This window comes from Eutrema salsugineum, unplaced genomic scaffold (assembly GCF_000478725.1).
Source record: "Eutrema salsugineum unplaced genomic scaffold, Eutsalg1_0 scaffold_5, whole genome shotgun sequence".
Taxonomy (NCBI): Eukaryota; Viridiplantae; Streptophyta; class Magnoliopsida; order Brassicales; family Brassicaceae; genus Eutrema; species Eutrema salsugineum.
In genome coordinates, this window is record NW_006256612.1 from 5,687,846 (window position 1) to 5,700,571 (window position 12,726).

The following is a 12,726-nucleotide window of genomic DNA, read 5'->3' on the forward strand; positions in this document are numbered from 1 at the left end:
CCCTTCTTAGAAGTGTCATATGATCATTAGAGGTGTTGTAGTCATTGGCTAGATAATTAATTTACATATGTTAAACACCACAATTATCTCCAATTAGGATTTACAATGAATCAAATAACTGGCTAGTAATACTTTAATTAATATCCACTTCTTCTTCTTTTCATTATTTTTTTCATTTTTTTATCTATTCTTGAAGTCAAACTAATCCCAAAAACTAGACAACAAACGAAGAATAGATAATGGAGTTATAGGAAACACTTTTGAGTTGTCTTTTCAACTTTTTACATGTTAGAAGTTAGAAGTTTGGTGTGAGAGAGCTTTTTTCTAGAAGGCAATGCGTGACCCATGCATGATGACACGCCGACAAACACGTTTTTTTGTTCTCTACATCACATATCATTTTCTTCTTCACAAGTTTCAAGTTTTCCTTTGTACACAAACATAAATAGCTTTTTTTTTATATATATACTATTTACATGTGTGTGTCTCATGCACTGTTCGAACCAGGGTCCAACCCACAAATTTTTTTACCCATGTTATCATGATTGCAGCAGCCTCCCAGAATAATTTATATTAGGTATATTCCATTGCCAATTGTATGTATATTTCTTGACGCATTATATAACGTGTTAGCAAAAAATCTTTTAATTGTGAACATTTTTAAAGACAAAAATTTTACGCTAGGAATAACTGAATAGGTAATAACACTATAAATGAACTCAAAACAAATTTAGACAACAAAAAATTGTACGATGAAAGGAAAAATTCTTTTTTTTTTTTTTGGGGCAAATTTTCAAGGTAAAGTCTACCATATTCCATAAGGCACATAACAAAAGAGTTCCAACTAGGTCATACATCCAAAATTATCACAAAACAATATAGATATGCTAGTTTTAATATATACAAAAATTAAAAGATAATATATCAAAGGCAAAAAAGACACTAATTAACATTTGAATTTGTAAGGAGTTTAAGCATAAAATTGGATCTCTGTTAGTTAGTCCTAACACACTAAATGTAGAGTGGATCTCTAAAGAGGAAGTACTTTACGAAAGAAAATGAAGAGAACTAGAAAAACAGTATACGTGACCAAATAATCATTTGTGTCCATGCTTGCATAAGTGAGATAAAACCCAAGAATAACGACAAAACCATTAAATCATTCAACCTCCAGTATTTGTAGCATTGCTTTATTTTAAAGTTTTTCTCAACCTCGTGTATGTGACATGTCATGTGCACTGTATAGTTTACACGTCGATCATTATCCCTTTGTTTTCAAAACATTTCAATCCGAATTTGGGGTCCATCTTCCGACTATTCTTAGCTACTAACTACTCAAATGCCGTTATCCGGTTGAGTATTTTGCGTCAAATAAAAGTAAACCGGACGGTTTGACGAGCAGCCGCGTGAAGAATTTCGGAAGAGTCAAACGATGGTTCTTCTGTTTTAGTCAAATGTAGTTCGTTTCCCACATTACGTCGTCACAATACTAATGAGTTAATTAGTAACAGAAAAAGTTGGTTCTTTCGATTTTTTTTTTGTTTTCTTTCTTATTTTCATTTTGCGGTTTTGACTGTGAAAACTTGGAATTAGGTATTTATTAATGCACCGTTTCAGCCTCTTATTAGTCCTAACCTCCACCTTTTCAACTATGAATCCTTTCGATCGGCAGTTAGATTCTTATTCCTGTCTTTAATCATACCCAATATACATTTTAAAAAATTACATATCAGTCGAACCCTTTTTAACGTTTGACTTTTAAGAGACAACAAGTCTGAAAAATTCGGTTAAACTTTATATTTTGTATTCAATGTATTTGACTATTTGTTTTTTTTTTCTTTTAAAGATTTAAAACGTTTCACACGAATCTTCTATATAGATATTTTCCAAAGAGAAGACTAAGCTTTCCTAATAAAAATTGGTTAGTAGTTATGACTTTTCTCTTTTTTTCTTGGTCAACTATACAGTTTGTACTTACTACTCAATAGTTGTTATAACTATCTATCTATCTTCTTCTTCTTTGGACAAAAAGCCGAAACGTGTAGCATATGATGACCATGACTACGACCGCAATACAGAAACTCTAGAATATAAATATATCTTTTGCAACGCGGAAGAAAAAAGTCATTTTTATAGCCGACCTCTTCCTTTTTGCTCACCACTTACACACGTGTACTAAGTCAAACCAAACGTGCCCAAATTACTTTCCCCCTTAACCAAGTTTAAAAAAAAAAAAAACATTTAGATACTTTCCTCACAACTTTGGTCCGCATATATAAATGCACCAAAAAAAAAAAGTACTAATAATCTAAAAATCGCCACCCTCACTCTTCACACTTTCCCACCACTTGTCACGCAACTTCCTTCTCCACACTCCACCTTACTTGTATATATTTATTCACACACTTTCATCTTCTTCTTCTTCTTCAACAACAAACAAACAACACTTCTTTCTTCTCTTCCAAATTTTTATTTTTCTCAACTCATCACAAAAGCTCCTCAAAACGAGAGAGACAGAGAGTTCGATCTTACTTCAGATTTTTATCAACTGAATTTTTAATGGCGCTCGAGGCTCTCACTTCACCGAGATTAGCTTCTCCGATTCCTCCTCTGTTCCAAGATTCTTCAACCTTCCATGGCGTCGAACACTGGACCAAAGGTAAACGCTCCAAAAGATCCAGATCCGATTTCCACCACCACAACAACCTCACCGAGGAAGAGTATCTCGCTTTCTGCCTCATGCTCCTCGCTCGCGACGGAGATCGCACCAACCTCCACCCTCTTCCTCTTTCTCCCGTGACGACGGCTGAGAAATCGTCCTCGTCCATCTACAAGTGCACCGTCTGCGACAAGTCTTTCTCTTCTTACCAAGCTCTCGGCGGTCACAAGGCGAGCCACCGGAAAAACTTATCACAGACTCTTTCCGGCGGCGGAGGAGATGATCAGTCGACCTCGGCGGCGACTACAACCACGTCCGCCGCCGTGATCACCGGAAGCGGGAAATCACACGTCTGCTCGATCTGTAACAAGTCGTTTACTTCCGGGCAAGCTCTCGGCGGACACAAGCGGTGCCACTACGAAGGGGACAAAAGTAGTAGCGTGTCCAATTCCGAAGGTGCGGGGTCCACCAGCCACGTCAGCAGCAGCCACCGTGGATTTGACCTTAACATCCCTCCGATCCCGGAGTTTTCGTCGGTTAACGGAGACGACGAGGTTATGAGCCCGATGCCGGCGAAGAAGCCCCGAGTTGACTTCCCGGAGAAACTCCACCACTGAATAAAAACTTAAATTAGAAAACGATCAGATTATTAGTTTGCTCTGTTTTGAATTCTATAGGGAATTTGTAGTTCTGTACATACAAATTTCGAGTTCGATTCATTCCAATTCTTGTTCTTATTCAGTTACAAATTCATTCTTTATTTATCACATGTTAAAATTTTTGAGGTTTTAACTTTTCTTTGAATAAAATCATACTACTAGCTACAGCTCTGTTTTTAGTTTTGAGTTTGATTTTCATATTAATTAAACTCCTAAGCATATCCAAATCCATCTGTTTTTTATTCTAGTTTCTACTACCAGTCTACCAACCACACATGGTCCATTCTAAGCAAATTAAAAACAAATGTGACTTTTCAAAATTCGACCTTCCAATCTGACTTTTGCATTAATAAAAAGATAGAGCAAGAGCAGCCACCAAATTTTACCAAAAAGAACAAACACACACACACACAATAGGTTGGTGGTAGTAACTAGTAAGCTAAAAAAAAATTCCACTAAAGAAGCAGCAACTTGAAGCAAGCAATAACCAAACAAGAAGAGCTCCCAAAGGCCCCCAACTACAAACAGGATTTATACTCAACAATTTTTTTTAGGTGTACCATGAAGAGTAGAATGTGACTGCTTATGTTGGAAGAGCTTTGATTAGAAATGGTTAAACATCACTACATGAGAAGAATGTGCTTGTTTGTTCTTGGAAATTCTAAATTTTTATGTTAACTGTAAATATAGCAGATTAGACAGTCTTCAAACCCCTCTAAAAATAATGTTTAAAAATAACTGTAAATTTTTAGTACTTGCTTCCAAAGGTTTCCAATTTTTTTTAAGTGTTTAAAAATAATTTTAATAATTATTTATATTTAATTTCGAAAATTAGTTACTAATTTAAATATTTTTAGAGTTCCTTAAATATAGGTAATTTAGATTTGATTTGATTAAAAATAATAAATCAGATATTAATTTAGATTTGATTTAAAGATTCTAATTTAAATAATTTCTATACTATTAAATATTTTTATCAAAAATATCTAGAATTTTTGAAAAAAAAAATTCACATATGAAAAATAATGGTCATATTTAAAATATAAAATATTTATAATGATGTAAATGATATGATATTTATGTTTTTTATATAATATATTTACGATTATTATTTATTTACAAATTAAAAATAAAATAATAGGTAAAATTCAAATGTATAATTTAAATATTAAAAATATATTTTTTAAAATTCATAGAACTAAAAATATATATAAAAAACCGGGTTAAAAATATTTTGGTAACTAATATCACTAATTTTGAATTATACATGTATATCGAAAATATATTTTTCACACAAAATCAAAACATAAAAAAATTAAAAATTATTGCATACACTATAATGTGGTTTGAAAATTTTTAGAAAACTATAACAAATATTTTAGAAAACTATAATGCTAAATAATACTGTTAATACATCTCAAACTTTTAACAAATATTTATATTATACGGTAATATGAACGAAAAAATTAAAATTATATTTTTATAATAGTTCATTTTGAATTAATATTAGCGAACGGGTTAAAATTATATTTTATAATCATAATTAATTTTAATACTATAAAAATATATCTAAACACAAAAATCAATATTTTTGCTTATTAAAAAATATATTTATAAAAATAATTATATTTAAACTCAAAAACACAAATTATATTATAAAATTCGTTAAACAATTAAAAATATTGCCGTGCGAATGCACGGAGTTAGAATCTAGTATTAATTAAACTCCTAAGCATATCCAAATCCATCTGTTTTTGATTCTAGTTTCTACTACCAGTCTACCAACCACATATGATCCATTCTAAGCAAATTAAAAACAAATGTGACTTTTCAAAATTCGACCTTCCAATCTGACTTTTGCATTAATAAAAAGATAGAGCAAGAGCAGCCACCAAATTTTACCAAAAAGAACAAACACACACACACTGACACACACACAATAGGTTGGTGGTAGTAACTAGTAAGCTAAAAGAAAAATTCCACTAAAGAAGCAACTTGAAGCAAGCAATAACCAAAACAAAAAGAGCTCCCAAAGGCCTAATTATAAACCCCATCTACAAACAGGATTATACTCATAACAATTTTTTTTTGAGGTGTACCATGAATAGTACAATGTGACTGCTTATGTTGGAAGAGCTTTTATTAGAAATGGTTAAACATCACTACATGAGAAGAATGTGCTTGTTTGTTCTTGGAAATTCTAAATTTTTATGTTAACTGTAAATATAGCAGATTAGACAGTCTTCAAACCCGTCTACTTTGAAAAATGTTGATAAAAAAAAAACAAAGACGGTGACAAGAATCCGGTTAAGAAAAGGAGAATCATAAACTGGCCTTGCTCGTCAACACCCTCCAAAAATTAGACAGTAAGTTGGTGATTATTTGAAACAGATTTAAGGTGTCTTCTTATAAATGTTAAACAACTGCCCACAGTAACCGCAAGAAACTAAAAAAACAGTACATGTAATATGCTTATAGGGAAACTTACTTAAAATCTCATCATACTGAAGCTCTACACGTATTTTTGCAGTGTACTCTGCCACATCTGCTGCAAAAGATATAAGTCTATTCTTAAAAACGCTTTACAAAATTGGTCACTAATTTAAGACAATAACAACAAAAAAACTTCAAAAATGAATGTGTATAGGAAAACCTCCTTAAAAGTAGTTCATCATATTGAGACTATGCATGTATTCTTGTTGTGTCCTTCTTCGCCGCATCTGCTGCACTTGTGTCTCTGAAATTTTGAGCTTAACTCTCCAACTGGTCGCATTCTCTTCGACGGTCTCCTACTGCTTTGCCCAGTAGTTGGAGGTGCAGATAAAATTTCATTTGCGGAATCAGGAGTCCCTCTTATCAGTTTCTGAGCTTGCTCTCTTACTCTCCAAGCTTTTTTGTATTCGATTTGTACGCCATGTTCTCTTCTGACTCGCTCGATAATTTCTTTTGGTTTGAGACCATCTTTTTTTGATCCATAGTCGCTGCAGATTAAAGCTCCAAGCAATTTCGCAGTTGCTTGCCTATGATCGGCATTTATGTGTGTTGTATCACAAGTATGTTCATCAACATACTTCTTCACCACAAAGACGTCAGAAGAATCAAGCTTAGTTGCACGCATCCTCCAAGTGCATTTATCATTGACGCATCCTAATACCACTCTTGATTTGTTTGACCAAAGAGACTTGAACTCAAACTTCCACTCTAGTGCCCATTTTCTCATCTTGAACATCAACTCTTGCTTATTCTTGAAATGTTTGTTCACATGTAAATTATCAGTCCCTCCGGTAGAATGTGAACATCCTATCGAAACCATAGGAGGATCAATAGGATGATAGTAAAAAACTCGACAGTTTCCTTTTTGAGAAGTCGAACATGTGTTGTCGTGTGCTATGGAAACTGCCATGTCGCTCCCACTTGATCGATGAAGTTCCTACAAAACGAAATAAGTACAAGGAGCGGATAAATAAAACTACACTAGATGAAAGGAATTTTTAATAATGAAAGAGTAAAATCACATACGATGCTACCTGTTGTTTTTCATGCACATTAGAATCACCATCAAAATTTTGCAACACATGTGTGTTTGGAATATTTTCCTCAACATAATCCTCTTCATTGTGTATGGTCTTTGAAGGAATGTTTTCCCCAACATTCTCAGAAGCAACCACGTTGCATTTCTCACTCACCTAAACCGAATGAAAGAAATTCAACATCAAAAGATTAGTATTTGAGCTAAAGACAAGAGTGACATGCCTTCCTTAACGGTGTGTAAGAATAGCCATTCGGCTACATTTGTCACTCACCGTTACACACAAACGAATTAGTTCATGATCTTCTTTTATCTTATTGATGAAACTTCTTAATTGGCGATCGTTTCGCAGATTTACCGGTGGAGGGTTCTCTACCATAAGCTCTACCATCAGTTTCATCTTCGATGGAAGTTCATAGGTGAGTCTAATATCTTCACTTTTAACTGAGCAACCAAATCCAAAGTCTTCTATAACCATCTCAACTAATTCTGCGAATGTGACATTCTCATCTACCTCTGTAAGTGATCCTCCTTTGTCCATATCTACTATAAATTCCCATTGGAGCTTGTCATTTATTTTCCACTCTCCACAAACAGAATAGATTTCTACCATACTTTCCTGCAATACAAAAGAAACCGTTGTGAATTACTCTTCAGAACAATACTTTGCTTTGTTTCTTCCCTCAAAAGTGTGTTTTTGTGTTTAAGGATTAGCTTACAAAGATCAGATAAATGGAGCTTAATGCCAAAATGTTAAACAACTGTATATATAAGAAGTTCCAGACCAAGAATCTCAAACCAAAAAGCGTAAAACCCTAATGCTCGAAATCCAAAATTATTGAAGAGCAATTGAAATTAAATTTGCTCCAACTGAACAACAAATTCAAGATTCCACGTTAAAAAAAAAAGTTATATTCATGAAACATATGAACAAGGGTTCAGCAATGGCGGTCCTAAAATCACGGTAACGGAGATACAACAACCAAAAAGACGAAGGAAGAGATACCTCAGATTATATGATTAGGGAGATGAAGGAGAATTTCTGATTCAATGATCTCCTTCGACGATGATCAAGTGGAGAAAGCTAAATTTGAAATCGATTTCACACCATGTTCAATTTTTAGATTATCGAGTGTTGAGATTGAAAAAAATAAATGGAAATCGATGTTTATTTTGCGGAAATGTTTCCTGCGTTTTTTGTTTTTAACCAATAAATAACAAAATCTTCGACCAAAAAAAACATTATTTTAGCGGAACGCCGCGCAGTGTTTAAGCATAATTCCAAAACGACTCGCTCTTTCGCATCAGCACCCCGTCTATATAAAGACCTCCGCAATTTGGATGCAACAAAACCATTTTCCTTGTAAATTCGTCTTCAGTCTTCGCTTGAGCTCTTGCTGTTGGCGCCGCGAGTTTACTCCATGGATCACTCCATTTTAAAGCTCCTCGAAGAAGACGAGGTTAGGTTTTCAAATTTTCCACTCCCGTTTTCAGATTCCGAATTATCTTCGGAAATCTGCGTACTGTCGTCTTGCTCTCTGCGCGGATCATCTCGATTTTGATTCCAGCTAAATGTGTCGTCAGGATGAATCTATGCATTCGAGGGATGAATTGGACGCACACATGGACTCTCTGAATCGAGAAATCGAAGGTTCGTTTGAAACCTAATTCGTGTGCTAAACTGCGGAGAGTATATAATGGAACTCTCTTTTGATACTCCTACGAGGAACACCATGTCAAATTCTTTAGATTTCTTGGAATGATTTAGATCCACGAGTGTCATAACTATCATATTCTGCGGGGTTTCTCAATTGATGGATGCAAATTAGATATTGTTAGTCAGGCTAGAGATTACGCTGATGATGCTCTAGTGATAATTAAGCTGTGATCGGTATATGAATTGAGGGCTATTGACTATTCAACTTCTTAGCATTTTCTGTGGGAACACAATGATAGTTCATATCCTCTCTCTTCTTGTCATGAACTGATCTTCGCCTTCTGTTCACTTGGGATATTGAATTACATTGATTATAACAGACATTCTATAATTTCTGAAGGAGAAAACAATTCTTCGAGTCAGCAGCTTGGAAAAGGGATTAATGGTATTGGAGATGCTGATACCAACTTCCATATCCGTGAGAGCAGTCAGATGATAGAGCAACACCGATCTGGTTTGGTCAATCAAAACCACGAGTTAAAGCAAGAATATGAATCTCATCCACAGCACAATCCATCTCAGGACCTTCGTCAAGCAGATCAACTCTGGGAGAATCCTTCCTATGTTCTTCAAGGAAGTAACTTGCAGTCTAAAAACAAACCTATTAGCAGTGAACCAGAAATGCCGCAACCTCAGTATTTGGAAATACAGAAGACGAGTAGCCAATGTGCTCATGGAACGGAACAGCCTGTTCACCCTGTGAATCATGGCCCTAAGGAAGTACAAGTTTGTGAATTGCTTCGTGTCTTGATAGCCCAAGTTGACAAAGATAGAGAGAAGCATCTTCGTACCCTGTTTTGTAAATTCAAGGTGGGGCTTTACGTCCATGAAATGACTTGGCACTCTGATAGAAAACTCTCACTACATTACTTTTCTTTTCTCACTTGTTTGCAGAGGAAAGAATTGACAAAGGAAAGCTTCTTACGATATGTGAGGGATGCTGTAGGTGATCAAATGATCAGATTGGCAACTAGGAATCTGCTTCAGTCAGAACAGGTATCTAATGTTCCAATGAAACAGAGCAATGGTAACCCAAGGACGTCAACTGATGACTTGGGGAAGCAGTCTTCTAAAATGGTTTTATCCACATCGACCACCCATGAAAGCTTTGTTTCTCCGTCAATGAAAACACAGATGGACTCTAGCATAATGGTAACTTATAAATTGTACTCTCAAACGACATATTCAAATGCTAGTGATGAGTAAATGGACTATCTATTTGACTTTAAAGTTGTTTTGTGCACTCATCAGGTTAATATCCCTGCCCCATCTCGGACCATTAATGTTAGGACGACACCCAAAATGCCTTATGTTGGTCAGAAGAAACCTTTTGAGGCACTAGGTTCTTCGCTGCCACCATCGAGGTAACATAGCTAGCTGCTTTGTGAAAGAAGAACTATTTACCGCGTCTATAAGTTATTCTTCCTTTTTTATTTTTATTCTTTAATTTGATATCCTCCTTTTCATTCATTTGTAATTTATAATTATTATTGAAGTCTAATAGCATGGGTTACTTACAGCAAGAAGCAAAAACTACGTGGGGATTATGATGATCGAAGTATTGAACAAATCAATGATGTCACTGCACTCATCAATCTTCAGGTATGTTTTCTGGTAGCTGCACTAAACCTGGATACAGAGAGACCAATAAACCAATTCTTTCTGCATATGTACTAGGAAGAAGAGAGAAAACTATTATACTCTGGGGCTAAAGAGGACAGTCGTGTTTCTAAAGCATCTCGAAGAGCTGTGCATGAAGAGGAAGAAAGGACGATTTTGCAGAAAAATCCACTGCAGAGAAAGCTAGCAGTAATTAGTTGGGTTTCAACCCATCTCTTAGCTGCTTCTTAGATCTTTGCTTGGAATCACTTGGAGAAAGAAGTTTTTATATACTTTCGTACATGACAGTGGCAAAAAGTGGTGTAGAGCATATAAACGATGATGTCGAACAGTGCTTGTCTCTGGTGAGATGTCATTACTTCTTGGGAATTTTTGGCCTACAATTTCTTCTTCTTGTATTTTTTTTCCTCATGGCTTTGCTTAATCAGTGCGTGGAGGAAAGGATGCGTGGATTGTTGTCTGATATAATCCGAATGTCAAAGCAGGTTAGTCTACTTTCTTCTCTTGCCTTCTTTAAACTTTGTTGTGTCAAAAACATTTGTGAAGTTAAAAGAGCTTTTGCAGCGGACTGATGCTCCGAAGTGTAGAAATCGAACTTGTATCACATCTGATATTCGGAAACAAATTAATGAAATGAATCAGAAGGTCAAAGAGGAATGGGAAACGAAACATGGTGGAAAGCGTCAGGTTTGTCCTGAGCTCAATATCTATAGTATTTTCTTAGTTACCAATAAAGTAATAATGCCTATGTTTTGGGATTTTTCCTCAATGTAGAACGAAGGAAATGATACTGCAAAAGAAGATACTCGTTCAGAACAAATGAAGGTATTTAGAAACTGAGCCACCTAAATAAACCTTTGGACATACGTACACTGAAAGAGGTTCTATAATAATAAGGAACAAGATGAAAGGAGAATTAAGGTTGCAAATGTTGCTGCCCTTGCATCCATTGGAGGAGATAATCCGTTTCTAAAATGGAAACTTATGGTAGAAGCACGTCAGAAACTTTCTTCACGGTCAGAAATAATCTCCAAGAATGAAACTGGTGAGCCCGATTCTATGATCTGGAAAGGTAAATCTCAGTTCGGTTGCTGGTTATTCTTTATTGAAGTTTTTCTCTGCTTATGGCTTTGGGTTCTTGTGACTGTTTCATGATGTCTTGATTTAATTTTAGTAGGTGGTAGAAGATTTGGGAAGAACCAAGGTTCACCAAAAGTGGCCCGGTCAATATCTGTGAAGGATGTGTTTGCTGTGGTGGAAAAAGAGCCTCAGATGTCTAAATCGACGCTACTGTATCGCTTATACAACAGAATCTGCTCGGATGTTCCAACCCAAGAGAAGACATAGAAACATTTGTAAGAGAAAATAACCAGATTCCGAATCTTTTTAACACTCTATTTTCTTATTCCATTAAAAGTGATGCCATTACAAACTCCTAAGCATGATGAAGATGCTAAGTACATCCTTATTTCTTCTTCCTTCTACTACGACCTAAAGAAAGTTACTAGATTTATCTAGTTTTTGCCTGATTCCTTCATGTTGGCTCGGCCGTGTCCATATCCTCCACCACCACCACCGCATGAGCCACCACACCCACCGCCACCACCACCAATGATGACTCCACCACCAATACCACCTGACCCGTATCCAGGACCGCCTCCTCCGTTGCTTCCATCCCAACCAAAACCACCACCACCACCACCACCAATGACAACACCACCACCACCGGAACCATACCCACCACCACCACCTGGCCCGTATCCACCACCATATCCCGGGCCTCCGCCGCCATAGCCGCCAGCTGTGAGTTCACCCCTAAATCCGGTTACGTGTCGGTTACTCTTTCCGATCTCACTGGATGCTGCTTCACTCTTCATGAACGCACCTTCTCTTGCAGCCTCACCAATCATATGGCCGATGAGGCATAGATACAACGAAACAAGAAACCAAAACATCACTCTACTCCCCATGATGGCTGCTTAGTGACGATATTTTTTTTTTTTGTTAGAATCTGAGAAAGTAAGATAGAACGAGTTCTAATTGAGGAGAATACAGCCACAAACACATCACTATTTATATATAGTCACATAAATACAAAGGTGATGGTTAGCATGGCGCGCCAGTAGAAAGAGGCGCGTATATGGTGTGGCTTAACAATATGGATTTAGGTGATCGGTCTGATTCTCATGATTTTTCCCTCGCCTTTTTGAGTTTTGTTGCATTTTTCCATTATTCATTTTGTAGTCTCGTCCGATTAAAATTTAGAGTGAAAGCCAGAAAATTAAACTTAATTCATGTAGATCTAAGCTAGAATGGGACTTATGTAAAATGGAGCTGGTGTTTATGCACCTGTGTCATTAGCTATTGAGGCTTAATCTCACGTGTACCTCATGTGCTCGTTAATGAGACTAATCTGTAATCCTCAGAATGTCTTAGCGCCTCATAAACACTTAACTGTATAGAGATTTGATCAAGGACACTTCCTTTTTACTATGGAGATGATAGTGGTCGACTGGTCGTGGTGCCAAATGATTTGTTTTCT

At 36.0% G+C, this 12,726-nt stretch overlaps 4 protein-coding genes across 6 annotated transcripts; 2 read left to right on the plus strand and 2 right to left on the minus strand.

Annotated features, from left to right (window-relative positions):
- The first annotated feature begins 2,316 nt into the window (after positions 1-2,316).
- On the plus strand, positions 2,317-3,483 carry LOC18992292 (zinc finger protein ZAT10). Its single transcript, XM_006415671.2, has one exon. The coding sequence runs from the start codon at positions 2,560-2,562 to the stop codon at positions 3,274-3,276; it is 717 nt and encodes a 238-aa protein (XP_006415734.1). The 5' UTR covers positions 2,317-2,559; the 3' UTR covers positions 3,277-3,483.
- A 2,215-nt stretch (positions 3,484-5,698) lies between these two features.
- Positions 5,699-8,017, minus strand: LOC112084075. 3 transcript variants are annotated; one of them, XM_024152639.1, is made up of 5 exons: positions 7,854-8,017; positions 7,122-7,466; positions 6,846-7,004; positions 5,972-6,748; positions 5,699-5,863 (listed from the first exon to the last, which is right to left on the minus strand). In XM_024152639.1, exons 2-4 carry the CDS (start codon positions 7,458-7,460, stop codon positions 5,990-5,992), a joined length of 1,257 nt encoding a protein of 418 aa, XP_024008407.1. In that variant the 5' UTR covers positions 7,461-7,466; positions 7,854-8,017; the 3' UTR covers positions 5,699-5,863; positions 5,972-5,989. The 3 variants fall into 3 exon arrangements, with proteins under 3 accessions (XP_024008407.1, XP_024008406.1, XP_024008405.1); XM_024152638.1 differs by having other exon boundaries at positions 5,699-5,866; XM_024152637.1 differs by having other exon boundaries at positions 5,807-6,748.
- An 898-nt stretch (positions 8,018-8,915) lies between these two features.
- Positions 8,916-11,618, plus strand: LOC18992293 (transcription initiation factor TFIID subunit 4). The gene is made up of 11 exons (XM_024152898.1): positions 8,916-9,374; positions 9,459-9,716; positions 9,816-9,928; positions 10,085-10,166; positions 10,242-10,380; positions 10,473-10,528; positions 10,613-10,669; positions 10,749-10,871; positions 10,959-11,009; positions 11,082-11,256; positions 11,362-11,618. The coding sequence occupies exons 1-11, from the start codon at positions 8,997-8,999 to the stop codon at positions 11,529-11,531; spliced, it is 1,602 nt and encodes a 533-aa protein (XP_024008666.1). The 5' UTR covers positions 8,916-8,996; the 3' UTR covers positions 11,532-11,618.
- An 80-nt stretch (positions 11,619-11,698) lies between these two features.
- On the minus strand, positions 11,699-12,154 carry LOC112084169 (glycine-rich protein DOT1). The gene has a single exon (XM_024153393.1). It carries the CDS (start codon positions 12,152-12,154, stop codon positions 11,699-11,701), a length of 456 nt encoding a protein of 151 aa, XP_024009161.1.
- Between the last annotated feature and the right edge of the window lie 572 nt (positions 12,155-12,726).

What these genes read in the sequence shown, in the direction of transcription:
- LOC18992292 (XM_006415671.2), top strand. Translation starts at nt 2,560, where the DNA reads ATGGCGCTCGAGGCTCTCACTTCACCGAGATTAGCTTCTCCGATTCCT.
- LOC112084169 (XM_024153393.1), bottom strand. Translation starts at nt 12,154, where the DNA reads ATGGGGAGTAGAGTGATGTTTTGGTTTCTTGTTTCGTTGTATCTATGC.
- LOC112084075 (XM_024152639.1), bottom strand. Translation starts at nt 7,460, where the DNA reads ATGGTAGAAATCTATTCTGTTTGTGGAGAGTGGAAAATAAATGACAAG. An exon ending in TAATTCGTTTGTGTGTAACG is followed by an intron (nt 7,005 to 7,121) that starts GTGAGTGACAAA and finishes CATTCGGTTTAG; the next exon opens with GTGAGTGAGAAATGCAACGT. An exon ending in ATGTGCATGAAAAACAACAG is followed by an intron (nt 6,749 to 6,845) that starts GTAGCATCGTAT and finishes TTCGTTTTGTAG; the next exon opens with GAACTTCATCGATCAAGTGG.
- LOC18992293 (XM_024152898.1), top strand. Translation starts at nt 8,997, where the DNA reads ATGATAGAGCAACACCGATCTGGTTTGGTCAATCAAAACCACGAGTTA. An exon ending in TCGAACAGTGCTTGTCTCTG is followed by an intron (nt 10,529 to 10,612) that starts GTGAGATGTCAT and finishes TTGCTTAATCAG; the next exon opens with TGCGTGGAGGAAAGGATGCG. An exon ending in CGATTCTATGATCTGGAAAG is followed by an intron (nt 11,257 to 11,361) that starts GTAAATCTCAGT and finishes TAATTTTAGTAG; the next exon opens with GTGGTAGAAGATTTGGGAAG.